The sequence below is a fragment of the Thalassophryne amazonica genome, chromosome 16 (genome assembly GCF_902500255.1).
Source record: "Thalassophryne amazonica chromosome 16, fThaAma1.1, whole genome shotgun sequence".
NCBI lineage: Eukaryota > Metazoa > Chordata > Actinopteri > Batrachoidiformes > Batrachoididae > Thalassophryne > Thalassophryne amazonica.
The window spans coordinates 40,137,777-40,163,875 of NC_047118.1; the positions used below are offsets into that span (position 1 = coordinate 40,137,777).

The window sequence follows — 26,099 nt, forward strand, 5'->3', positions numbered from 1 at the left end:
ACATTACAATTTTCTGAATTGCTAAGACACATTTCTCAGAAGCTGCGCTCCTTTTCTCTAAACTGTGAACACAAAACTAAATTTTCAAGCTACATTCCCAAATCCCCAGACTCTTCTTGCAAAACCAAACTTTCACCTCAAAACAGTTCAATCTGTGCTCAAAACTGAACTATGTTGTCAAATCGTGCCAAGAGTCAATCAAAATTAAAAACACTACTGAGCAGTCTCTAAACACTACATAGAAATATAGAAAATACAATGCTCAGGACATGAAGCTGTAGAAATAAGGTTTGTTATTCACTGTAGGCTAAATGCATATTGCAAAACAAGAAAACCTGTGCATTTAGCACTTGTACACACTGAAAAAAAAAATGCTACTTTGGATCAACTTAAAAAAATTGATGTAATTTGTTACAGCTAATTTTTTTAGTTTCTCACAATGTATATTTATGATTTTGTAAAGTGATTCCAGCAGATTTGAATTGGAAACCACAATTTTCCATTAGACCAATGTAAATAAGTACTTTGAATGAAGTGCACTGTTTCACTTTTTTCAGTGCATCATAAAAAGTACAAATAACAGAAATCCTGTGCATTTACATGTAACACTTGTACAGAAAAAAAACCAATCAGAAATCATGTGCAGTTGTATACAGTAAGCCTACATAAACATAAAGTACAAAATACATGGAATACTAGGCCTACAAACAGTTAGACTAACCCTCCATTACAATAATACAGTAAATTGGCACAGTGATGTACTGAAACATATATTTACTTACAGTATAGTGTGGTACAGTATATAGTATAGTCATACAGTAATTCCTGTCAACATTTACATACTATAATGTCTTCTCTAAATCTTGGGATTATGGTGGACACAGACACACACAGTGAATCTACTGATGTTTGGTTGGACCCTTTGTCCGTCCTCCCTCATGCTCATACCATGGACAAGAACACGGTCAATTTCAGTAGCTCTGATTTCATCAGATATTACTGTTCTTTGTCTTCACTGACCACTTCGACCACCTCTCAGATGGACTCCTCCTCTCAGATTTCTATCCACTGTAGTGGTGTCCTGTACATATCCTACACCACCCTCACATACGTCTCTGCTACTCCAGACTTCCTCATGCAGCACCACAACTTTTCTCTTGGCACCCTGTCATAAACTTTTTCTAAATCCACAAACACATAATGTAACTCCTTCTGGCCTTCTCTATACTTCTACATCAGTATTCTCAGAGCAAACATTGCATCTGTAGTGCTCGTTCTCGGCATGAAACCATATTGCTATTCACAGATCTTTACCTCCTTTCTAAGCTGACCTCCCACCACTCTTTTCCATAACTTCATACTGTGGTTGATCAACTTTATAACTCTGTAGTTACTGCAACTTTGCACATGACCCTTGTTCTTAAAAATCAGAACCAGTACAGCTCTTCTCTACTCTTTAAGCATCGTCTCACTTTCTAGTATTTTATTAAACAATCTGGTTCAAAACTCCACTGCCATCACCCTGAAACATTCCCATGCCTCCACTCGTATGTCATCCAGACTACCTTTCCACTTTTCATCATTTTTGCAGTTGTCCTCATTTGTGCTTACTAATCTGATGCACTTTCTGATTTACTCTCTCCACATCATCCAGCTTTCTATACTCTCTCTTTCTCTTTCCTCTCATTTTCTTCATTCATCAACTCATTAAAACACATCCTTCACCTTCACAACACACTCTCTTTGCTAGTTAATTAAATTCCCATCTGCATCCTTTATCACCCTAACCTGTTTTTGTATCCTTTCCAGCTCAGTCTCTGTGTCTGTACAATCAATACAAGTATGAGAGTAGGCTGAAAAGTTCTAAGGCTCACCAAGAAGGAGAAATGCCATTTCAATAAAACTTGGCATGCATTAAGTTCAACTCATCTGATGACTAACTGTTATTTTCTTCCAGGTTGTGAGGTAGTTTGTGGTTCATAGCCAAGTTTGAAAGTTCGTGGTAGAGGGAAACGGCAAAAATGGACAAAATCTGGCATCGCAGTGTGATTAAGTACCTGCATAAGAAGGGGTTAAAGCCCAAGGACATTCATGCGGATATGGTTGCTACATTAGAGGATGAAGCTCCCTCCATATCTACAGTGCAGAAGTGGGCAGCTGAATTTAAGAGGGGCAGAGAGAGCCTTGAAGATGACCCAAGGTCTGGGCGGCCTGCAACAGCCACAACCCAGAAAAACATTGACCTTGTTCATGAAATGGTGATGGACGACAGACGATCGATGATTAATCAGCTAGCAGATGCTGTGGGAATATCCCGTGAGAGAATTGAACACATTCTGCATGAAGAACTTGGAATGTCAAAGGTGTCAGCTCGGTGGGTGCCACGTCTTCTGACGCCTGAACAGAAACGCACCAGGCTAGTCATGTCGAAGGCAAACTTGGCGCAATTTGAAGAGGATCCAGCCAATTACATGGAACGTTTTCTTACCCAGGATGAGTGTTGGGTTTACCACTTTGAACCAGAGAGAAAAAAACAATCAATGCAGTGGAAACACCCAAGGTCATCACCTCCAAAGAAGGCCAAGGTCGTTTCGTCTGCGGGGAAGGTCATGGTTTCAGTTTTCTGGGATGCCAAGGGCATTGTGTTCGTGGACTATCTTGAAAAGGGACAAACCATAAATGGACAGTACTATTCTAACCTACTGAGACAGTTATGCGAGGCTATCAAAAAGAAGCGACCAGGAAAGCTGACGAAAGGGTGCTGTTCCATCAAGACAATGCCCCAGCTCACAAGTCAACAGTGGCCATGGCCACTATCCACGAGTGTGGATTTGAACTGGTAGATCACCCACCATACTCCCGTGACTTGGCACCCTCGGACTTTCATCTGTTCCCAAACCTGAAAAAAAACTTGGCTGGGAAGCACTATCGGAGCAATGATGAGGTGATGGCTGCCATTGAGGACTATTTTGACTCTCAAGATGAAAGCTTCTATGCCAAGGGAATTGAAGCAATCAAGCACCGCTGGAAGAAGTGTGTGGAGTTACAGGGAGACTATGTAGAAAAATAATCCTGAATTTGTTCAATTCGACAACTGCATCATAGTCAGCCTTAGAACTTTTCAGCCTACCCTCGTACTTTTCTCCTTCCATAGAGTTCAACTTCATGTACAGTAGTGAGCTGTCATGCCATTTGCCACATCTGTTTTCACCTTACATTGTATCGTCTTGTACTCCTGTCTACTTTTATCATCTGTCTATCCTAATTCCTTTTCACCAACCTCTTCCTCCTTAAACCTTTCTGAACATCTTCATTTCACCATCAAATCTCCTTGTCTACTTTCCACTGTCCAGATGTCACATCCAGTACCTTCCTAGCAGTCTGCAGTACTTTTCCAGTCATCCAAAATCACTTCACCTCTTATCAGTGCCTATCACACTTCTCCCTTGAATTTCACATGATAGTCTTCCTCCTTCAGCTTTCATGGATGGATGGATGGATGGATAGCTTTATTATCGTTGTCATTACAACAACGATTCAAGGATTCAAAGGATTCAAAAGAATTTTATTGTCATATGCACAGAAGAACATGTTCCCTGCACAATGAAATGTGTCTACTGCATTTAACCCATCCTAATTGCCAGTAGGAGCAGAAGTCGCCATTAGGCGCCCAGGGACCAGCTCCAGATGTACATCCCTGTCTTGGTCAACAGCAGGGCTGAGCAAACCAAGACCGACCCATAACAAACGACACACATAACACACAACACACATAGGCCCCCGGTACATAAACATATAAAAAAGCACACATAAGGTAAGGAAGAGAAAAAACCCTCAAGGTTGCTGCCTTCGAGAAGCCACAACAATGAGGAAAAAACTCTTATCAGCACAGAGAACAGTAAAACACAGACAAACAAGAACACAGGACGACAGCCAAGATTTGAAAGTCCAGTTTATCAGAACACTCCGGTAGCAGCCCTTTTTGGCGCTAAACAACGGCCATGACTGAATCCTGGAAGGGAGGGGGGGTTCAGCTCTGAGCAGTCACTGTTCACAGTCAACGTCAGAGCTGGAGAAGCTGAGGGAGGGGGAGACCGGGGAAGCGAGGCTTGAGTGTTTAATCTTCTTGGAGGTTTTTTATCGCAGCGGCCTTGAAGTGCAGCTGTCTTGGGAAGCCAAATGAATGTCTGATTAGCAGACGCCTGAAAGATTCCACAGTTCTGAGAACAAAGTGGCTCTCAATGCATCTGAATGTAGAAAGGATGTGGTCATTACTGACGGTCAAGGCGGTTTTCCAGCGCTGCAATCCTCCCAGAGATGGTTTCCAACGTGCGGTTAACACCCGCCGACGAGCAGTCACTGTCCTTCTAATCGAATCAATCAAGTGGGGCAATCTGTACGGCCCAATCAAAACAGCCTCCACTTTTTAAATTTTCCAGTAAACCAGCGCTATGCCCGCGCCACACAGCAGAAAGCCGGTCACTCCCAAGCCAAATAAATACACATCTTCGATGTCCTCCACAGACAGCGTGTAAAGGCACATGACCTGCCATCTCCTCCATGAGCCCATCACGTAGCCCATCACATGCGTCCCGGCAGGACAGGTCGGGTCCTCCGCCCCCGAATGTCTTGTAGAAAAAATGTCAATTGCGTTCAGAGACCACTTTAACAAATCCATTTTTGTCGCTTTTCAGAAGAGCAAAAACTGGAGCCTCACAGACAACACGCCACAGAAGCAGGAAAGATAAGGAGGGAGGGAGAGAAGAGAAAATGCGTCCGTCTCGGCCGAGTGCACGCTGGCAAAAAACGAGATTGCCACACTCACATTCCACAGACAAACAGCAATTAATCCACATTTATTACTTGTTTACCGTAATAATGACACACATCAGAATTAAGACAACACATATACATTTGACATTGTTTATGTGCACTAAACTTGAAACAGTCCATTTTCCAAATTGAGGCGATGTGAGTGTGTGGTAGCCGCTGCAACTGGAGTTGCGCCGCCTGCCAGCTTGGGAAGAACGGGGGCCTGCTGCAGGGGGGGCAGGGAGGGTGGTGAAAGGGAAAAACTGGAGCATGCTTCAGTCCATGTGTAAGTCTGTCAGTTTATTGTCTTTGTGGGTTGAGATAACACCTGTGAGGTGGGATGGATTATCTCAGCAAAGGAGAAGTGCTCACTATCACAGATTTAGACTGGTTTGTGAACAATATTTGAGGGAAATGGTGATATTGTGTATGTGGAAAAGTTTTAGATCTTTGAGTTCATCTCATACAAAATGGGAGCAAAACGAAAAGTGTTGCGTTGGAACGGCACCAAACAAAAGTTCCAGCATCATCACCTTGCCCAATGCAGATTCGAGATTCATCACTGAATATGACTTTCATCCAGTCATCCACAGTCCACGATTGCTTTTCCTTAGCAGATTGTAACCTTGTTTTTTTCTGTTTTGGTGTTAATGATGGCTTTCGTTTAGCTTTTCTGTATGTAAATCCCATTTCCTTTAGGCGGTTTCTTACAGTTTGGTCACAGATGTTGACTCCAGTTTCCTCCCATTCGTTCCTCATTTGTTTTGTTGCATTTTCGATTTTTGAGACATATTGCTTTAAGATTTCTGTCTTGACGCTTTGATGTCTTCCTTGGTCTACCGGTATGTTTGCCTTTAACAACCTTCCCATGTTGTTTGTATTTGGTCCAGAGTTTAGACACAGCTGACTGTGAACAACCAACATCTTTTGCAACATTGCGTGATGATTTACCCTCTTTGAAGAGTTTGATAATCCTCTCCTTTGTTTCAACTGACATCTCTCGTGTTGGAGCCATGATTCATGTCAGTCCACTTGGTGCAACAGCTCTCCAAGTTGTGATCACTCCTTTTTAGATGCAGACTAACGAGCAGATCTGATTTGATGCAGGTGTTAGTTTTGGGGATGAAAATTTACAGGGTGATTCCATAATTTATTCCTCAGAATTGAGTGAGTCCATATTTTTTTCCCTCTGCTTGGTCTAAAAAATTAACCGTTACTGACTGCCACAATTTTTTTTCCTGATTTCTTATAGTGTTTCTTAAAGCCAGAAAGTTGCCATTTGAAATGACTTTAGTTTTGTGTCATGTCTGTGACCTGCTTTTTTTCTACAAAATTAAACAACTGAATGAACATCCTCCGAGGCCGGTGATTCCATAATTATTGCCAGGGGGTGTAATAGCAGACAAACACAGTGATATTTGAGAAGTGAAATGAAGTTTATAGGATTTACAGAAAGTGTGCAATAATTCTTTGAACAAAATTAGGCAGGTGCATAAATTTGGGCACCCCCAACAGAAAAAAATACATCAATATTTAGCAGATCCTCCTTTTGCAGAAATGACAGCCTCTAAACACTTCCTATAGCTTCCAATGAGAGTCTGGATTCTGGTTGAGGTATCTTGGACCATTCTTCTTTACTAAACATCTCCAGTTCAGTCAGGTTTGTTGGTTTACGAGCATGGATGGCCCGCTTAAAATCACACCACAGATTTTCAATAATATTCAGGTCTGTGGACTGAGATGGCCATTCCAGAACCTTGTATTTGTTCCTCTGCATGAATGCCTTAGTAGATTTTGAACAGTGTTTAGGGTCGTTGTCTTGTTGAAAGATCCAGCCTCGGCCCATCTTCAGCTTAGTCACTGATTCATGAACGTTGTTCTCAAGAATCTGCTGATATTGACTGGAATCCATGTGACCCTCAACTTTAACAAGATTCCCAGTACCTGCACTGGCCACACAGCCCCACAGCAAGATGGAACCACCTCCAAATAATTTTACTGTAGGTAGCAAGTGTTTTTCTTGGAATGCTGTGTTCTTTTTCAGCCATGCATACCGCCCCTGTTATGACCAAATCACTCAATTTCAGTCCACAGCACCTTATTCCAAAATGAAGCTGCTTGTCCAAATTTGCTTTAGCATACCTCAAGTGACTCTGTTTGTAGCGTGTACACAGAAAAAGCTTCCTACAGCATCTCCTTGTGTAAAGTGTGCTGTATAGTTGAACGATGCACAGAGACACTATCTCTAGCAAGAATTATGTTATAGGTCTTTGGAGCAGGTCTGTGGGTTGACTATATACAATTATAGACTTTTGATGAGGTGACCCCATCCTGTTCCCCGAGGCCTTGGCCGAGGTGAACCTCATCCTGACCAGGTCCGCATATTCACGGGTACACCGAAATCAAAAGTCTGTAACTGTTTTATTATATGGTAAACAAGAAAATTGGATGTTTGTCAAACATACTAAAACTGAAAAATCAATCTCAAGTTTCATCTCTTTATTATTACTGTCATACTGCACCAACAGGTCCAAAATACTTCAAGAGCACAATCTCTAAAGCCCCTTTCACAATGGGGCTGCCTCAAGCTTCCTGTGGTGTCATGGCGACGCAGGAATGTCTGCGTCAGGTGCGCGCTGCAGCCAGACTGTGCACTCTGATTTCTCTTCTAGTTTATTTGTTCTTGTGCTGAGCTGCAGGTCTGCGCTCTGAGTTCTGTTATAGTTTATCTTTCCTACTTTGACCGCGAGATGCGCAAGATGCACATGCGCAAGCGCGCGAACAAACAGTCTGTGAGTAAATGTGGAGATGTCTGGAGTTATACTTGATGTGGACACGTCCTGTCTCTGGCAATCAGTCTGTGAGCAGGACTTATGTCCTTTTTTTAACACAGTGATGAGAGAGTTTGCGGAGAGCGAGGAGTGCAGGTAGCCTATTCTTTCTTTTAATTGTTCACATGTGCGCGCATGAACGAATCGTCCGTGAGTGAGATGTCCGGTCTTTTTACTGAACCTGGACATGTCCTGTCTCTGGCAATCAGTCTGTGAGCAGGACTTTAATGGACTGTATTTAAACACATTTGTTAGAGAAGACTGAGGAACTGCTGCAGCAGCTGCAGCCAGCAGCGTTTTTTTTTTCTGTGCTCTTAGTTTTTGCATTGTGTACACGGCGGACGCACCTCGAAGCGGGCCCGTGTGAAAGGGGCTTAATAAGGAATAGTCTTTGTGAAATAATGCACAGGCATCATATAGAATCTTGTCAACAAACTGACAGAAAAAAGTAGGCATTGTATTGCGTTATCTAATTGGTCGTTATTGATAGAAGGCGTCGCTCGATTGGCTAGCGCTACGCTGGATGCGAAGTGTACTCGGCTCCACCAGCGGTCAACGCGGCTCCACCAGCGGTCAACTCGGCATGTGGTACAGCTCAGAAAGCGGCGAATGGGCCAATCAGAAGTTGGCAAAATCACATACCATATAATGAATGTTGTCACTAGGGATGGGTATTGATAAGGTTTTATCGATATCTATGCCATTATCGATTCTGCTTAGCGATCCGATTCCTTATCCCTTATCGATACCTCGTGAATTTTGTACTAAAAGTAGGCTTTACAGGTTTTCTATGTATTTCCTTGAGTCTTAAAGTAAATAAATATGAAATTATTCACTGTATCCTTGATCTCTGGACATAAATAAAAATAAACAAAACTGTGTTTCGCTTTGAAGTTATTAATTCAGACTGAATTCTATCGCTCTATCTTGACTTGTCAGAGAGCCACGCAATGTTTGGAGCTGTGTGAACAGAACGGAGGATGATTCTCGTTTCTTTCTCGCAACAAGACAGGAGTCCCAGTTAGTAACTTTAATCTGCAAAAAGTGAATCACAACTCATATTCAGGGATGAAAGTGGTGAAAAACAAAAAAAGCTGAAACCAAAATTACCCCCCAACAGCACCTGCACGAAAATGTTTGAATTCTAGAAGCTCTGAAAAGCAATCTGGGACTATTCCAGACAATAAACTGGAGTGAGTGCTGAATCCATTTATGTTGTGTTGTTGGGGGTGTGGCTGGATATTTTGGTGTTCTTTTCTTTTCTTTGCTCTTCAGGTGGCATGGAAACTGATTTGTCTGTGGAGAAGGTGCTGGCTGAAGAGTCCTCACCCTCATCAACATCATGTGTAGCACCTGTGACGGGTGCTCACATGCAACCTTAAAGACTTTCAGCTGAAGCAGATAATTGGATGCGTTCTGCATTTAAGTCATGTGTGATTCAAGCAGAACTGCCGGGAACTCGACCTTGTGATGTTCGTTTGTGAGACACTGAGGACCGCACCTGTGTTTGACACATCGAGCCCGTGAAGCAAGGAAGGGTGAGGACACATGCTGTCAGCACACATTAAAGGTAATTAAGTGTTTGACTAATTGTTGATAGTAACTTGGTGTTTTGTTACACAGTATACTTGAATTGTGATGAGAATTGTGCAGCTTGCTTCTCACTGCTGTGGCGTGCGGATAAGTGATCCTCCACCTGTTATGAGAAGCTGCTCATTTGCATAAAGTTAAAAAAGATACAGACCTGAATGTGTTGCTGATAGCGTGTGTCTTTTGAAAGATATTGTTGTAACTGCTGACTTACCTCACCTCTTCTTTGCTTCACAGAGAGTCAGTTTGTTGTGTCCACCTGGGGGGTGTTTGGCGGTGGTAGTGGGTCCAGGAGCGCCGGGCTTTGATCCTTGCGGGCGCTGGAGAGCGTGCCAACAGTCACTCCACCAGAAGGACGCTATTTTTGTTTTTACACTTTTTATGCACAGCGGGTGTAATAAATATATTGTTTTTGGAACCGCTTTTCTGGTTATTTGTAGCGCTGGGTTCTGTCTGACGCAGGTCCGCTCCTCAACCCGCATCGACACATAACAATTTAGGTGAGAAAAAAAATACAACTTTCCTTATTCAAATTCATTCCAGTAGTATTCTGCTCTTACTAGGATGCAGCAGTTTTCTAGTTTGGCAGATAGTTCTGGAAGAAATCACTGAAGAAATTAACAAACTGAAAATATGGTTTGACCGAAACAAACTGTCATTAAACTTAAATAAGACAGGGATGAAATGGAGGTGTGAGAGTCACTAGGTGTTTACAGGAAACATTTATTTCTGTATGTATTTATTTATTTATGTTAGTTGCTATTATATTTTCTGTTGTGTTCTATTCAGGTTCTTTTTGTCTCTTTCAATAAATTGTATATAATCATTAGATTATTAATATATAAGCAAAAATAAATTTAAGGAATATTACAATTTGAAAACAAATGCACCTGAACGTGATGACGGCTGCAATTGCTAAATGCTAACTTTTAACATTGAAAATGCCATAGACATGCTAACGCGTTAGCATCGCTCCCGTTTTTAAGTTATAAAATACATCAACTGTTTCAGAAGACCGTAACAGGTCAGTTTAACATAGAAAGGTAAATAATACTCACGGACGTATGCTCTTTAGGGTTTTAGCGGGGGAAAATTAAGCGAAAGAAAGAATAAACGAAGCAATCGACCGAAGCATTGCTTCAATCTGCGAACCACGCTTCGATTGGTTCAAGGTTCAAAGCAAAGCCGCGCTGCAGAAAAGTTGATTAAGGACCCGCTGCAGGGTCTGTAATCAATGTAGAGAAATGATAATTTTCTTGAAAACACCCGCCAAAACAACGGCCACTCTGAAGGACCGATAACAGAATCGTTAAGCACAAAGCTTAATGATGTCAGTGGATCGAATCATTTCTTAACGATACCCGAAAGGAACCGGTTCTCGATACCCATTGTTGTGTGGGCCGCTGAAGAGGAGGTACTGCTGGCCCACCACCACCAGAGGGCGCCCTGTCTGGAGTGCGGGCTCCAGGCACCAGAGGGCGCTGCCGCCTCACAGGAGCAGCCCGGGTGACAGCTGTCACTTATCGCCTACGACAGCTGTCACCAATCATCTGATCAGCAGTGGTATATCAGCAAGACATCTCCACCTCTTTGCCGAGATATCGCTCTACCTAGGAGGTACAGTACTCAGCCGACTGTGTTGTCTTTTTGACATTAACACTTTGTTACTTTTGTGCGTTAAATAGCAGACATTCTTCCGACGAGAGGTGGAGGTGGTTTTCCCGCCATACGGGTTGCTGGGTGCAAACGCACCCACATTTAACTGTTTTTGTTCCTCGCCAGCAGTACCAGATCCGACACGCGGAGGCAGTGGCCACCTGGGAGTTCGGGACTTGGCGGCTCCAGTATTCCCGGGTTCGGTGGCGGAGGAAATCGTGTGGTTCCGGTTCTGCTTTGGACAGACGTCTCTTATCTTCGAGCCTGCCCACGTGACACATTTTGTGAATTGACTTCTTTGTCTATTGTTGTAATCTGTTGTGTTTGTTGTGCTTATTCACAACAGTAAAGTGTTGTTATTTTACTTCCTCCATTGTCCGTTCATTTGCGCCCCTGTTGTGGGTCCGTGTTCCTACACTTTCCCAACAGGATATCTCGGCCAGCGTCATGGACTCCGAGGGCGTCACCCGGCTGTTGAACGACCAATGGGAGAGCAGGGAGCGCAGGCGTCTGCAGGAGACGTGATTGGTGAGCTGCAGCACATTCTCACCGCCTTTACGGCTCGGTTGGATCAAATGACTGAGCAAAACATCCTCCTGAACCGCAGGGGGGGGCTCTCTCCACACAGATGGCGGCGAGCGCTCAGGGCGCTGCTGCAGCTCGTCCTCCTGCCGACCCTGTGCAGGATATAAACGTTCCAGTGGTGGTTCAACAACCCTCCCACCATCCCCTGAAGCATACATAAGCCCTCCTGAGCCGTACGGAGGTTGTGTGGAGACGTGCGCGGATTTTCTTATGCAGTGTTCGCTCGTCTTCGCACAACGTCCCGTCATGTACGCGTCAGATGCTAGTAAAATAGCTTATGTGATTGCTCTGCTTCGGGGTAAAGCACGCGCCTGGGCTACGGCGCTCTGGGAACAGAACTCACGGTTGTTATCAGCATACACTGGGTTTGTGGGGGAGTTCAGAACAGTGTTTGATCACCCTAACAGAGGAGAGACCGCTTCAACCGTGCTGCTGTCAATGAGACAGGGACGCGAGAGCGCAGCCGCTTATGCAGTCAACTTCCGCATCGCGGCTGCGAGGTCCGGCTGGAATAACGTTGCGCTCCGCGCTGCCTTCATAAACGGACTGTTGTTGGTTCTGAAGGTGCAGCTGGTAGCTAAGGAGGAACCGCGGGATTTAGATGGGCTTATCGATCTCGTTAACGGTTAGACAATCGGTTTGGAGGAACGCCGTCGGGAGCGAGGCCGAAGGACGTGACCGGATACGCGCCGCCCCTCTCCCTTCCGGGTTCGAAAAGGGGGCCGCCCTCCCCACGCTCCACAGCCGCAGCGCTTTGTGGGGCAACAGCTCCCCTGCTGACGTTGTTAGGGATAACGCACAGGGCCAAAATGGGGAGGCTGATCCGTGGAGAGTGTTTTCTCTGCAGCTCAACTGAGCACACACAGAGAAACTGCCCCAAACGGCCAAAACGACAACACTCGCCCTTAGAGACTGGGCTAAGGGGGGGGTCAAAACATTCAAGTGAGACACACACAAATTGCCACACGCCTCCCAGTCACAATCCTGAGCGGGGATTTAACCCTTCAAGCCCGAGCACTGGTGGACACGGGGTCAGAAGGGAATCTGCTAGACAGCAGATGGGCAAGGGAGGTAGGGCTCCCTCTGGTGGCGCTTCCTTTGCCATTGCAGGTGCAGGCACTAGATGGCACCCTCCTTCCTTTACTCACACACAAGACACAACCAGTAACTCTGGTGGTGTCTGGAAACCACCGGGAGAAGATTGAGTTTTTTGTAACTCCTTCTACCTCCTGCGTGATTTTGGGCATCCATGGATGTTGAAGCACAATCCCCGGATTGATTGGCCGTCTGGGGTGGTGGTTCAGTGGAGCGAAACCTGCCATCCGGGGGTGTTAGGATCTTCGGTTCCTCCCGGTTCACAGGCTAAGGAGGAGGTCAAAGTCCCTCCCAATCTGACGGCAGTGCCGGTTGGAGTACCACGATCTTGCTGACGTCTTCAGTAAGGATCTGGCACTCACCCTTCCCCTGCATCGTCCGTACGATTGTGCCATTGATTTGGTTTCCAGGCGCTGAGTTCCCATCCAGCAGGCTGTACAACCTCTCACGACCTGAGCGCGAATCAGTGGAGACCTACATCCGGGACTCATTAGCTGCCGGGCTGATCCGGAACTCCACCTCCCCGATGGGGGCAGGTTTCTTTTTTGTGGGCAAGAAAGATGGCGGACTTCGTCCATGTATTGATTACAGGGGGGCTGAATGAGATTACGGTTCGCAACCGATACCCGTTGCATTGTTAGATTCCGTGTTCACCCCCTGCATGGAGCCAAATCTTACTAAGCTGGATCTTAGAAATGCGTATCAACCTGGTTCGGATCCGGAAGGGAGACAAATGGAAGACGGCATTTAACACCCCATTAGGTCACTTTGAGTACTGGTTCATGCCGTTCGGCCTCACCAACGCCCCCGCGACGTTCCAAGCCTTGGTTAACGACGTCTTGCAGGACTTCCTGCACCGATTCGTCTTCGTATATCTGGACGATATTCTCATCTTCTCTCGGATCCTGAGACCCATGTCCAGCATGTACGTCAGGTCTGCAGCGGTTGTTAGAGAACGACTGTTTGTGAAGGGCGAAAAGTGCGAGTTTCACCGCACGTCTTTGTCCTTCCTGGGGTTCATCATCTCCTTAACTCCGTCGCCCCTGATCCAGCCAAGGTTGCGGCGGTGAGAGATCGGCCCCAACCAACAAGCGTAGGAAGCTGCAAACAGTTCCCTCGGCTTTGCTATTTTCTATAGGAGGTTCATTAAGGGCTACAGTCAGGTAGTTAGCCCCCTGACAGCCCTGACCTCTCCAAAAGTCCCCTTCACCTGGTCGGATCGGTGCGAAGCCGCGTTCAAGGAGTTGAAACGACGGTTCTCATACTGCGCCAGTTTTGGTGCAGCCCGACCCTAGCCGCCAGTTCATGGTTGAAGTGGACGCCTCTGACTCAGGGATAGGAGCCGTGCTGTCCCAGAGCGGAGAGACCGATAAGGTACTTCACCGTGTGCCTACTTTTCACGCAGGTTGACCCCGGCTGAACGGAACTATGACGTCGGCAATCGAGAACTCCTTGCGGTGAAAGAGGCTTTTGAAGAGTGGAGACATCTGTTGGAGGGAACGTCCGTGCCATTCACAGTTTTCACTGACCACCGGAACCTGGAGTATATCAGGACCGCCAAGCGGCTGAACCCCAGGCAAGCCCGCTGGTCACTGCTTCTTCGGCCGTTTTGGCTTCCGGAGCACCTACCGCCCCGGGACCAAAAACCAGAGATCGGATGCCTTGTCCCGGGGTGCATGAAGACGAAGTCAAAACGGAGTTGTCGGATCCACCGGAACCTATCATCCCGGAGTCCGCTATTGTGGCCACCCTCACCTGGGACGTAGAGAAAACCGTCCGGGAGGCCCTGGCACGGAGCCGGATCCCGGAACTGGGCCGAAGAACAAACTTTACGTCCCACCAGAGGCCAGGGCTGCAGTCCTGGACTTCTGTCACGGCTCCAACGTTCTCTCCTGTCATCCAGGGGTGCGTAGGACCGTGGCAGTTGTCCGGCAGCGCTTCTGGTGGGCGTCCCTGGAGGCCGACGTCCGGGATTATATCCAGGCCTGCACCACCTGCGCCAGGGGCAAGGCTGACCACCGCAGGGCATCGGGACGCTCCAGCCGCTGCTGTGCCTCATCGCCTCTGGTCCCACATCGGCCTGGATTTTGTCACGGGCCTCCCGCCGTCCAGGGCAACACCACCATCCTAACGATAGTGGACCGGATTCTCCAAGGCGGCCCACTTCGTGGCCCTCCCAAGCTCCCCGACTGCCCAGGAGACATCGACCTCCTGGTCCACCACGTCGTCCGGCTGCATGGGATTTCCAAACAGACATTGTCTCCGACCGCGGTCCCCAGTTCTCCTCGCAAGTCTGGAGGAGCTTCTGCCGGGAACTGGGGGCCACGGTGAGTCTCTCGTCCGGGTATCATCCTCAGACCAACGGGCAAGCAGAACGGGTCAATCAGGAGGTGGAACAGGCCCTGCGCTGCGTGACGGCCGCGCACCCCGGCGGCCTGGAGTACCCATTTGGCCTGGATCGAGTATGCCCATAACAGCCAGGTGTCTTCAGCCACCGGCCTCTCCCCTTTTGAGGTGTGTCTGGGGTATCAGCCCCCGTTGTTTCCGGTGGTTGAGGGAGAGGTCGTGTGCCCTCGGTCCAGGCCCACCTGCGGAAGTGCCGTCGGGTGTGGTGCCCGCCCGTTCTGCTTTGCTAAAGGCTCCGGACGAGGGCAAAAGCCCATGCAGACCGTCGGCGGACCCCGGCCCCTGCGTATCGGCCAGGGCAGGAGGTGTGGTTGTCCACAAAGGACATTCCCCTGAAAGTGGACTCCCCTAAACTACAGGACCGTTACATCGGTCCCTTCAGAATCCTTAAGGTCATCAGTCCAGCCGCAGTGAGGCTTCAGCTTCCGGCCTCACTGCGGATCCATCCTGTTTTCCATGTGTCCCGGATAAAGCCGCATCACACCTCACCCCTCTGTGCTCCGGGTCCGACGCCGCCTCCTGCCCGGATCATCGATGGCGAGCCGGCTTGGACTGTGCGCCGGCTCTTGGATGTCCGTAGGATGGGCCGGGGCTTCCAGTATTTGGTGGACTGGGAGGGGTACGGACCCGAAGAACGCTCCTGGGTGAAGAGGAGCTTCATCCTGGACCCGGCCCTCCTGGCCGATTTCTACCGCCGCCCGGACAAGCCTGGTTGAGGGGGGGGGGGTCCTGTTGTGTGGGCCGCTGAAGAGGAGGTACTGCTGGCCCACCACCACCAGATGGCGCCCTGTCTGGAGTGCGGGCTCCAGGCACCAGAGGGCGCTGCCGCCTCACAGGAGCAGCCGGGGTGACAGCTGTCACTTATCGCCTACGACAGCTGTCACCAATCATCTGATCAGCAGTGGTATATCAGCAAGACGAATCTCCACCTCTTTGCCGAGATATCGCTCTACCTAGGAGGTACAGTACTCAGCCGACTGTGTTGTCTTTTTGACATTAACACTTTGTTACTTTTGTGCGTAAATAGCAGACATTCTTCCGACGAGAGGTGGAGGTGGTTTTCCCGCCATACGGGTTGCTGGGTGCAAACGCACCCACATTTAACTGTTTTTGTTCCTCGCCAGCAGTACCAGATCCGACACGCGGAGGCAGTGGCCACCTGGGAGTTCGGGACTTGGCGGCTCCAGTATTCCCGGGGTTCGGTGGCGGAGGAAATCGTGTGGTTCCGGTTATGCTTTGGGACAGACGTCTCTATCTTCGAGCCTGCCCACGTGACACATTTTGTGAATTGACTTCTTTGTCTATTGTTGTAATCTGTTGTGTTTGTTGTGCTTATTCACAACAGTAAAGGTTGTTATTTGACTTCCTCCATTGTCCGTTCATTTGCGCCCCCTGTTGTGGGTCCGTGTTCCTACACTTTCCCAACAACCCATCTCTAGTTGTCACCATCCTTCGCTTCCACTTATCTGAGATTTTTCTTGGCCTGCCACTTCAGGCCTTAACTAGTACTCTACCTGCAGTCTTCCATTTCCTCACTATGTTCCTCACAGCGGAAACTGACAGCTGAAATCTCTGACATAACTTTTTGTATCCTTCCCCTAAACCAAGATGTTGAACAATATTTGTTTTCAGGTCATTTGAGAGTTGCTTAGAGGCTCTCATGTTGCCACTCATTGGAAGAGATGCAAAGAGGAGAAACATTTGTAAATGGCCACCTTAAATACCCTTTCTCATGATTGGATTCACCTGTGTAAGGAGGTCAAGGGTCAATGAGCTTTACGGCGCCATGACGGCGATCTGTGCTTCGAGGCGGCAGCGTCTCGCCGTTTCAAGTTGAAAACTTCCACAGTTCAGGCTCTGTTGACCCAGTAAGTCGTCAGAGAACAGAGAACTTTCAGAAGAAGTCGGCAGGAGGAGGTTATTTGGACATTCCATTGTTAAAGGACATTTTGTAATGAAAGACGTGCGGGCAGAGTCGCATGTCGGGCCGGACCCGTCCGCGGGGGGTCGCGACAGGAAAACACCTCTGTTGGAAACCTTAACGGGCAAGTTGGAACATGCCCAAGCTGTTAAACAATTTCTTAGTTACTCACTTGTTGAAAGCCATCAAAAGCCGCCTGAAGTTTACAAATGGTTTTCAACACGGAGGTGTTTTTCCTGTCGCGGCGCCACACAGATTTGCCGAGTCCTCACGGAAACGACTCGGCGAATTTGCGCGCACGTCTTTCATTAAAAAATGTCCTTAAACAGTGGAATGTCCGCATAAAGTCCTCATGCCGGCCTCTTCTGAATCTTCTCTGTTCTCTCACGACGTCCTGGGTGAATTAAGCCTTAAATTAGGATGTTTTCAGGTTGAAACAGGCCGACGACGGCGCCTGGAAGCGCTGCATGACGTCCCGCTCCGTGGGAATCCTTACCACCGACAGAAACACCCCCATAATCTCTAATCAGCCGTTAAACTTTTCACCGAAAACCAGCTTATTTCTCGAATAGTGTCCACTCGGATATCCTCACAGGTCCAGAAAAATTTTTGATATTAAGCACGCACGCCGTCTCGAGCAGCCGGTGAAACAAAGGAATTCAGCCGAGAGGGCTGGACCACACTCAACTCAAGGCCTGCCCACAGGGAATGACGTCACCGACATTGCGTGAAAAACTCACGCATGCGCACGAGGGTTCAAGCATGATTGGTGTAATCGCACGTCATTCAAATCCATATAGTTTTTGAAAAAATAAAAAGGTCGGTTTATTATCTAATAGACCTCGTATGTGTGTGAGAACATAAATCGTACGCTGTGAACTTTTACACCGTGCGGGTCTGTGGTACAGTTTGAACTGAAACCGAGTACAGTGATTAAAAATATCATACAGTGTCTGCCCAGCTTCAGGACGAAGACTGCCATGAACACTACTGGCCAGTAGATGGCAGTAGAGACTGTGAAAACTTGCCGAAACAAAATTCCAGATAATCCGTGTCTGCTACATTTAAGATGTGTGGCATTTAACAAACCCAAACACAATAACAATGTCTATAACCCAGAGAATATATTCACAAGAGTTTTAGGAACTAGAGTTTAATGCTCTTGTCCGTGGAGCCTGAACAGAGTGTCTGAAATGCATTTGTCCTGTCGTGAACGTACTGAGATTACCCTACCCTACCTATAATGCACTGCTGAACTAATACTAATCCAACATACATACTTCAGGCCATAGACATACTTCCACAGCATGTCTTTTTCCTGATTCTCTCCCCTCAGCCCAACCACTCCCAGCAGAAGACTGCCCCTCCCTGAGCCTGGTTCTGCTGGAGGTTTCTTCCTGTTAAAAGGGAGTTTTTTCCTTCCCACTGTCGCCAAGTGCTTGCTCATAGGGAGTCGTTTTGACCGTTGGGGTTTTCTGTAATTATTGTATGCCTTTTGCCAGTCTAACATTTTTTTTTTCGTGCTCCCGTGACGAAATGAGTCAAATTTTCATGACAAGGTTGTTTTAACTCACTATTCCAACCCTACTCCTACCCCGACCCTAACCTTAACCATAACACTAATCTTACTCTTTTCCCCCCACCCTAACCATAACCACCCCCCCACACACACATCACTTTTAATTTCGTGCAGCCATCACGGAACGAATTAGAAGACTTCATGCTGCCGTGATGAAAATGAGGCGCTTTTCGTCACACATCAGAACCAATAGATTAATGTATATTTTGTGCTGCTGAATCACGACTTGCCATGAGACCCAGGTTGTTATATCACAATACAAATTATTGCCTAAACATGTCCAGGATTTGTTTAAATGAGGGATTCCAGCTACAATTTGAGAGGGAAATTATTATCTGAGAAACTAAGGATCAGAACTACTGCAAAAAGTCATTGTGTTTCCGTTAAGGGTGTTCATTTTTGGCATACGTGTCCTGATAATAATAAGTTACTTGTTACTTTAGTCAGCTTTAAAAGGCTTTACCAAAAAAAAAAAAACGTACCCATTATAGTTTTGAAAAATTAGGTTTACCATTTTATTGTTGTGCTTGGTTTATGGACTGTTGCTGTTTAGTTTGTGTCTTAAAATTCTGGTGCACTGTCTGAGTTGTTTTGTTTGTGCACATTGTTATGAGCATATATATTTATATATGTATATATTCTTTACTTTCTTTATTTTTTATGGTATAAGGGGAGGGTATCTATAAGCTTTGCTTCTGCCTTCACCCTTTCGGCCACACGGGTTCATTGTAGGTGGTTCTTTTTATGAATTTGTTATTGTCTGTGTTGATATTCTGTGTGCTGAATAAATAAATTAATTCATTCATTCAATAAGAAAAACTTTCAACATAGAGCAGCGCCACCGCCAATGTGTAGCAGAAGACATCGGAAGGAAGGCAGTGTTCTATGCATTTTGGGTCAAAATGCATAGAACACTTCCATCTACTGGATAGGAGTGTGAATAGCATCCAACTATCACATGGATGCTACTTGTTACGCTGAATCACACTTAAACAGAATTTTCAATTTTACAAATGCCTTTTTTACAAATGAAAAAAAATGACATATTAACAAATAAATAAACCAACCAAGCAGATACTCAAACCTTCAGAATTAGCACATTACATTAAAACTAAAACATATGTGTGATATTTTCCACTTTGTAAAAATGACAGAGTTGACGTTAATTCGATAAACTGTCTGGAATTAGTTTGGTTTATAAATCAAACCATAAGTGAAAACTGCTTTGCTTTTGATGTCTCCTGCCCACATCTGGGGCACTGTATGTTGAATGTAAATGAGTTTTTTTAAGCAGCCTCGCAGCCAGGCCCTAAAAGTAATCGGAACTAAATTTAGTAGAAGCTGATTGGTGCGCTGATGGTTTTCGAAATTATCTGAAAAGCTAATCTGCTAACAAAAAGTTAGCTTCGCTAATTAGAGGTTAGCAGATTAGTGGAACTGTGCCCACCACTGCCAAAGACTGTCAAGGTTCACGATGCAAAAAATTAATGTTCATCCATCTTGAAAACACTGCCATGGTTAAAACAAGACCACAGCAAAATGACAAATATCTTTGTTCATCCTCTCGGAACCTAAGGCTTTCCGGGGTATGGACAAGGTTTCAAAGTGTGACCTTCCCGGATGCATTTCCGTAAAGGTGAGATGAGGGCATTACTACATTAGTCCTGCCCTGCTTAACTTTGGAAAGAGGGCATGGGGGTCCTTTCCATTTAAAGCAAAAGGCCCAAAAACAAACTGAACATTTTGTGTGTTAGGGATGCATCATCTCTGTGTCTATGGAGTATTTTCTTTGCTTTTGCCTTTATTAATATATTTAGTCAAAGAATGAAGTTTAGAAAACTCTTGTCAGGCATTAAAATGCTAAGCAGAAACAGGTGACCTTGTCCCTGTGCTCCTCAATGCTCTGTTGCTCCCCTTGTAGTTTGGTGATAATATCGCAAAGGTCCTGTCTCTGCTCGGCAGCCTCCCTGCGGTCCTGCTGCAGGATATCCATCAGCGCCTGATGGTAGAATAATCAAGGACATAAAAGAAAGCATCAAAGGATGATCAAACACTTTTGTCTAAGCTACAAGAAAAGGACTGTATTCTGACACAAGAACAAGCCTATTTCAGTCGTCAGCTCATAAACATCCAAAAAACATACTGTGAAATCAGAGGCAAGAGCCTTGGTCTTTATCTGAGATTCAGTATCTTCAACTTTGCCTTTGCGAATCTCATGATGCAGCGGTTTCTGTGGTAAAGGTGGTGGACAACGTCTGACTCCACTGGAGAGCACAGTGGTTGTTTTGGGTAATACTGTTGAGTCTGGAGCATAGACAGCTTGTATCTCTGCTTCTGTTAACCTGGACTTTAGTTCCTCTACCTGCATGGATATGGAGAAGAACAGCAGTAAAGACATGGGCATACATTTTCCTCACAAGGCCAGGGTAGTTTTTGCTGGTGGAAACAGGTATTCTTTATTTTGTGGGAATAATTTACAAATATAGGGGGATCATCGCTTTGGTCGTCATGGTGCAAAAGCGCACAAACTCTGCAAAATGTAGCCTGATAAAATCAATACACTTCAGCTGTCTGCTGTCATATTGCAGTATGTCAACAGAGACAGAAAAAAAAAAAATAAATAAAAAAATTAAGTATTTCACTATATTATCCAATTAATTTTACTGCTCTATTCTTCCAAAAAGTACCATATGAAACAACTCAACCTTTCAGCAAATACAAACTGATTTTACATTAAGTTAAATGAGCTATTAGAGAAATCTGGAAAATCTCTAGCTATGGAAAATGAAAACATACAGCTGTATTCAGCTCCATGAATACTAGTACTAATTCTTCATCTCCCCTTTTGTGCTGCTCCTGACAGCTCACCTCCCTCAGCAGCTCTCTTTCACGGGTTGAAGCCTCCCCTTGCTCCTCCAACACCCTGGAGAGTTTCATAGCCTGCTCCAGGTGCCTGTCCTTCAGCCTGCCCAGCTCTCGACTCGCCATCTCCCAGTCCTGACGCACCCTTAAGATTGCATACAAATATGTGTTGCTATTTATTTCGGATTCATAATCGTCTGACTCGTAATCATCAATGAAAAAGACCTACTTGAATAAGTGTCTCTATAATAAGGTATTGTTTTCTGGTCCACTTGAATATTGGTCTTTTTATTTGATCGTGAACAGTGTACCTCACGTCAAGTCCATTTTTTTTATATAATGCCAGATCCCAACAACCATCACCTCCAAGCATTTTCCAAACTGAGCTGCATCAAGTTTCCAAAAAACATTTTAAGTTTAAGATGAAATAGCCCATACATCATCTTAAGCTTCCACTCTTTTTTGCAAACCTGGCCCTGGTCTAGATCCTTCTCAACATTCCTCAAGAGCAAGCACATAGTGACAATGATGAATTCCCATTTAACAAATTGAAACCTGGAGCAGACCAGAGTCAGTGGGTGGCTATCGACATATAGTAAGCATTTTGTCAAATTAGAAATAAAGAAGTCCTATATAGGCCCTGAGGCTCACTAGTCCTTCTGCGTTTCACAAGATTCCATAGGTGAAATGAATAAGAGACTGTGGCTTCTCAAGACAAGGCCAGTGTGCATTTACAGCTGGGTGGACTGAGACAATGCAGATGGTGTCTTGTCCAAGGACACACACTGGTAGCATGACTGGGAATCAAAACCAGGTGTACATATTGGCAACACACATACATGTCAACCTATACGGATTGTCTGTAAATTATACGTATTTTTCAGAGTTTGTGTCATACGGTGTGTACAAATAAAGTCTTACGAATATTCAGGGTTTGGTCTGCAGCGGCTCTGTAATCAGCTGTTTCTGCAGCGCAACTCCACTTTGATGCGTGAACCAAATGAAGCAATGCTTCGATCCACTAACTCGTTGGTTCTTTGATTCACTGCTCTTCAGAAACGGCAAGTCCACTTCTTAACTCCTCTCAAAGCTATTAAAATATTGTGAGTTACTTTTGTGTGGATTAAAGTCACTAACTGGGACTCTTGTCTTGTTGTAGTCAAGAAACGAGAATCGTCCTCCGTTCCGTTGTCTGCTCAGACAGAGTCTGGTTGGAATTAATAACTTCAAAACGAATTGCCGCTTTAAATAAAATGACACCTCTTTAAAACGCTGTATTACAGACACGAAACTACAATAGACTAAAATGTTTTTTTCTTCCCAAAATGAGACGTCCTGCATTCTTTATGAATTAAACTGATGCTGATGTGAAGCACAGCGAGCTCAGATGTATGGAAAGACATTCATGCCAATAATGTCTGAAAGGAAATGCTTTTGACAAAAACTACAGATTTTGTTTATTCCTATTTATGTCCAGAGATCAAGTATCCACCATGAAGTTTATTATGTCCAAAGTTTAGGATCCAGTGACCAATTTCATATTTATTTACTTTATTCAATTTATTTTTCATGATTTTATCAATGTATTTCCATTAGTGACAGACAGTTCTTGTTTCTGTAAAAAATAACTAAATTTGACACATTCAGTTCGAGAAAATTCAGCTTGACGCATGAATACTAGATTGCTATTGTTTGAAATTCAACTGTGGAGGAAATACTAATGATCCTGACTTAATGTCATTGTGGCAACTCATAATTTGTGGACAAAACCCAGTCCTGTGACACCACTATGCGGTTGTGTGTACTGTAATAAAACTGATTTTGGTGCGATCTGGAGGTTATAAGGATTTTTGTGTTGATTTATGGATTTTCTCACTTGGTTATACAGGTGGACCCTCAAAGGGGTTGACATATATGAACCCAACTCCTTATCCCACTGAGCTACTATCTTAGCAATGAGCTAAGACAAACAGTGAGTGTGCTGGCATTACCTGAATGAACATTATCAAAAGAACTGCATCTCAAAACTCAAAAATAAGTTTGAGTTCTGTTATTTCAAGGTGGGTTTACCAAGAATCATCAAGTTGACATTAGACTGGGCATATGTGGTTCATGCCTTTAAAGAATTTTAACAGACATTGGCCGTGGAGGCTCAAGGTAAGTAAAGATGTGTGGTGCACCTTTCAGTGAAAGACTGCTCTGACTTTGATTCAGAGGCAGTATTTTCTTACATCAAATAGAGGAACCTTTACAAAAGTTAGACAAACCTCTCAAACTGAAGCCGGTCCTGACGCAACTCCTGAACTTTACGTTCAGCACGGCCGCGTTCTTCCTCTGCCACGCGGCAACGCTGAGAAACTCGGCGCTCATACATACGGCTATGTCGAAGCTGCTCCCTTAGTTTCTGTACCTCCAGGAGGAGAAACTGTGTCAATCCCTCTGGCCCTTCCTCATCTGGAAAAATAGAGAGGAAAGTTCAAAGGTGGCAGTAAATAGGGACATGACTCTTGAATGAATACTAAACATTTCGGCTTGTCACATACATGTATGGGTAAACTGTAGTTAGAATTCCCATCCCTTACCTTGTTGAAGTAAAGGTCAGAAGTCTTACATTTTATAATACAAGAAACATGTCCAAATGTCCAATTTTGTACCACCACGAAGTACGAAGGCCTTACCTTTGGTTCAGCATACATAAGACAAATTTAAATTTTGACAAATATATAGACAATGTTTTCCAAAGCCCTTCACATTTTCTCCCCCTTCAGTCTTTCTTGCACCCCTGGCTCAAAGTTATCCCATATGTCAATTTGTAGGACCACTGCTTCTGGGATTTCAGGGTCTGGAAAACTCTGGAAGACTTGGGATTCTCTTTGTGTGTTTTCTGTTGATTACTACTCATCTGTCATCAGCTGCACAGCTCTAGAGGTTGACACACAACAGGCATTTTAACTGTGTCATCCTGGGCTTTATTGCTGGATCTCTGGTTGGCCTGGTCCCTTGGAGGTAGGGTTGCCAAAAGGCCAGTTTATATAACTTACCTTCCTGAGTTGCATAAAAGCCTTTCCTGGAGTTGAGTTTACTTACATTTTTAAGGCAGCAATTGAACTTAAGCATTTAAGTTGAATCACCCTGATAATTTTTGACATGTACTTGGCATCACTACTACCCTCCTGGAGGAGGAGGGGTCTTTTGCCGTTCTGCTACTCTCCTATAGGAAGGGTCTGTCTCTGATCTGCCTTCTGAATGAGAGAATATTTTAGTTTTGTATCTTGGATTTGTGGAATAATTTGTTGAAAATTGTAAGTGAATGATTTTCCACAAATCATTGGTGCTTGGCCCTCTGTGGCCCAGAGCTAACAATTTCAAGTTAACATCAACATATTTTGCGTACCCTGTGTGTTACATTTGCTAAAGGTCTGCCCTGTTTTGTCATGCTATACCTCTGCTCTGTAGCTAATATATGTATGTCGTCCCAATTTTCTTCTTTTCTGTTTGAAATATGGATCAAATTGCTAACTTGTAATCAAATTAAATCTTCTGATCAAAGACCCTGAGATACTGCAGAACTGCAATCAATTCCTGAAATTCCTGTGGCTATGCAAATCTCATGTTATTGATGTAATTTTTGTCACAGAGGCTGAACTCTACCAACACAGGTCAATATTGAAAGTTTGACTCATTGTAATATTTACAGGATCAAATATTTACAGATTGAAATTCTCATTCTGGCATCAGATCTTATAATCTTAATAGACCATTGTTACATTGTTTGGCTCATGGACACTGAGTACTCCACAAGTCGCTCATATAGAACGCCTTGGGGAGCAGAGCCTTTTAATACAGGCATGCAGACTCCGTGTGAATACACAAACATGACTGAAAATATGGATAACACCATGACAAATGCCTGTAACATGCCCAAAGAAATGTGCACAAAGTCCCCTAAATGTGTCCCAGATGTGACAATCGGAACAATAAGACACTATTTAATACAAGTAGATACAATATTTTAAAGCAGAGGTGGGACAAAGTCACCAGCAAGTCACTCTCAAGTCATGAATTCGCAAGTCTCAAGTCAAGTCCCAAGTCAAGTCTCAAGTCATAATGACCACCAATGGTTTGCAAGCTTGCAAGACTTGAGACTTGACTTTAGACTTGCCGATTCATGACTTGGCGAATGACTTGACAGTGACTTGTCCCACCTCTGCTTTAAAGGCATGCAAGTTAGGTGAACTGGAAACTTTATAATTGCCCAGGTCTCCCTTGCAAAAGAGATCTTGATCTCAAAGGGACTAACCTGGTTAAATAAAGGTTAAATTAAATTAAATTAAAAATAGATTATCTCAGTCCGTGACACTTGTCAGCTGTAATCCTTTATGTACTGTGTGTACATTTTTGTCACAGCTTTATTTCTAAAAAATCATTCAGTATTTCAACAGTAAAAATTGCTTGTGTGAAATTACATTTAATGTTTTGATTCAAATGTGCTTCACATAAATGATAGCTGTGTTTGGAAGGAAAGCTGGGAAAACAGCAGCATTTTTCTATCAGGAAACGTTGGGCAGATTGCGAAACACTATAACGCTCCAGTCATTCCTCAAAATCATTAAAGTGTACTGCTCCAGTCGTCATCAAAAGAAAACACCAACTCAATATTTTCCAAGCGTTTAGAAATGTGTTCCAAGCGTTTTTGGGCAGGTTGCCAGGTCGTCACTTTATAAACCAGCCTGTTAGTAGTCAAGTCGGATTGAACCGTTTC

At 44.8% G+C, this 26,099-nt stretch overlaps 1 protein-coding gene across 1 annotated transcript in view; it reads right to left on the minus strand.

The window, feature by feature from the left end:
- Positions 1-26,099, minus strand: part of zmp:0000000896 (caspase recruitment domain-containing protein 10) — a 101,113-nt gene that overhangs the window by 59,556 nt on the left and 15,458 nt on the right. The window contains exons 4-7 of the mRNA XM_034191341.1: positions 23,605-23,791; positions 21,344-21,482; positions 20,619-20,837; positions 20,342-20,474 (exon numbers count right to left, since the gene is read on the minus strand). Of these exons, the coding sequence (XP_034047232.1) occupies positions 20,342-20,474; positions 20,619-20,837; positions 21,344-21,482; positions 23,605-23,791 (678 nt within the window). The remainder of the gene's footprint in view (positions 1-20,341; positions 20,475-20,618; positions 20,838-21,343; positions 21,483-23,604; positions 23,792-26,099) is intronic.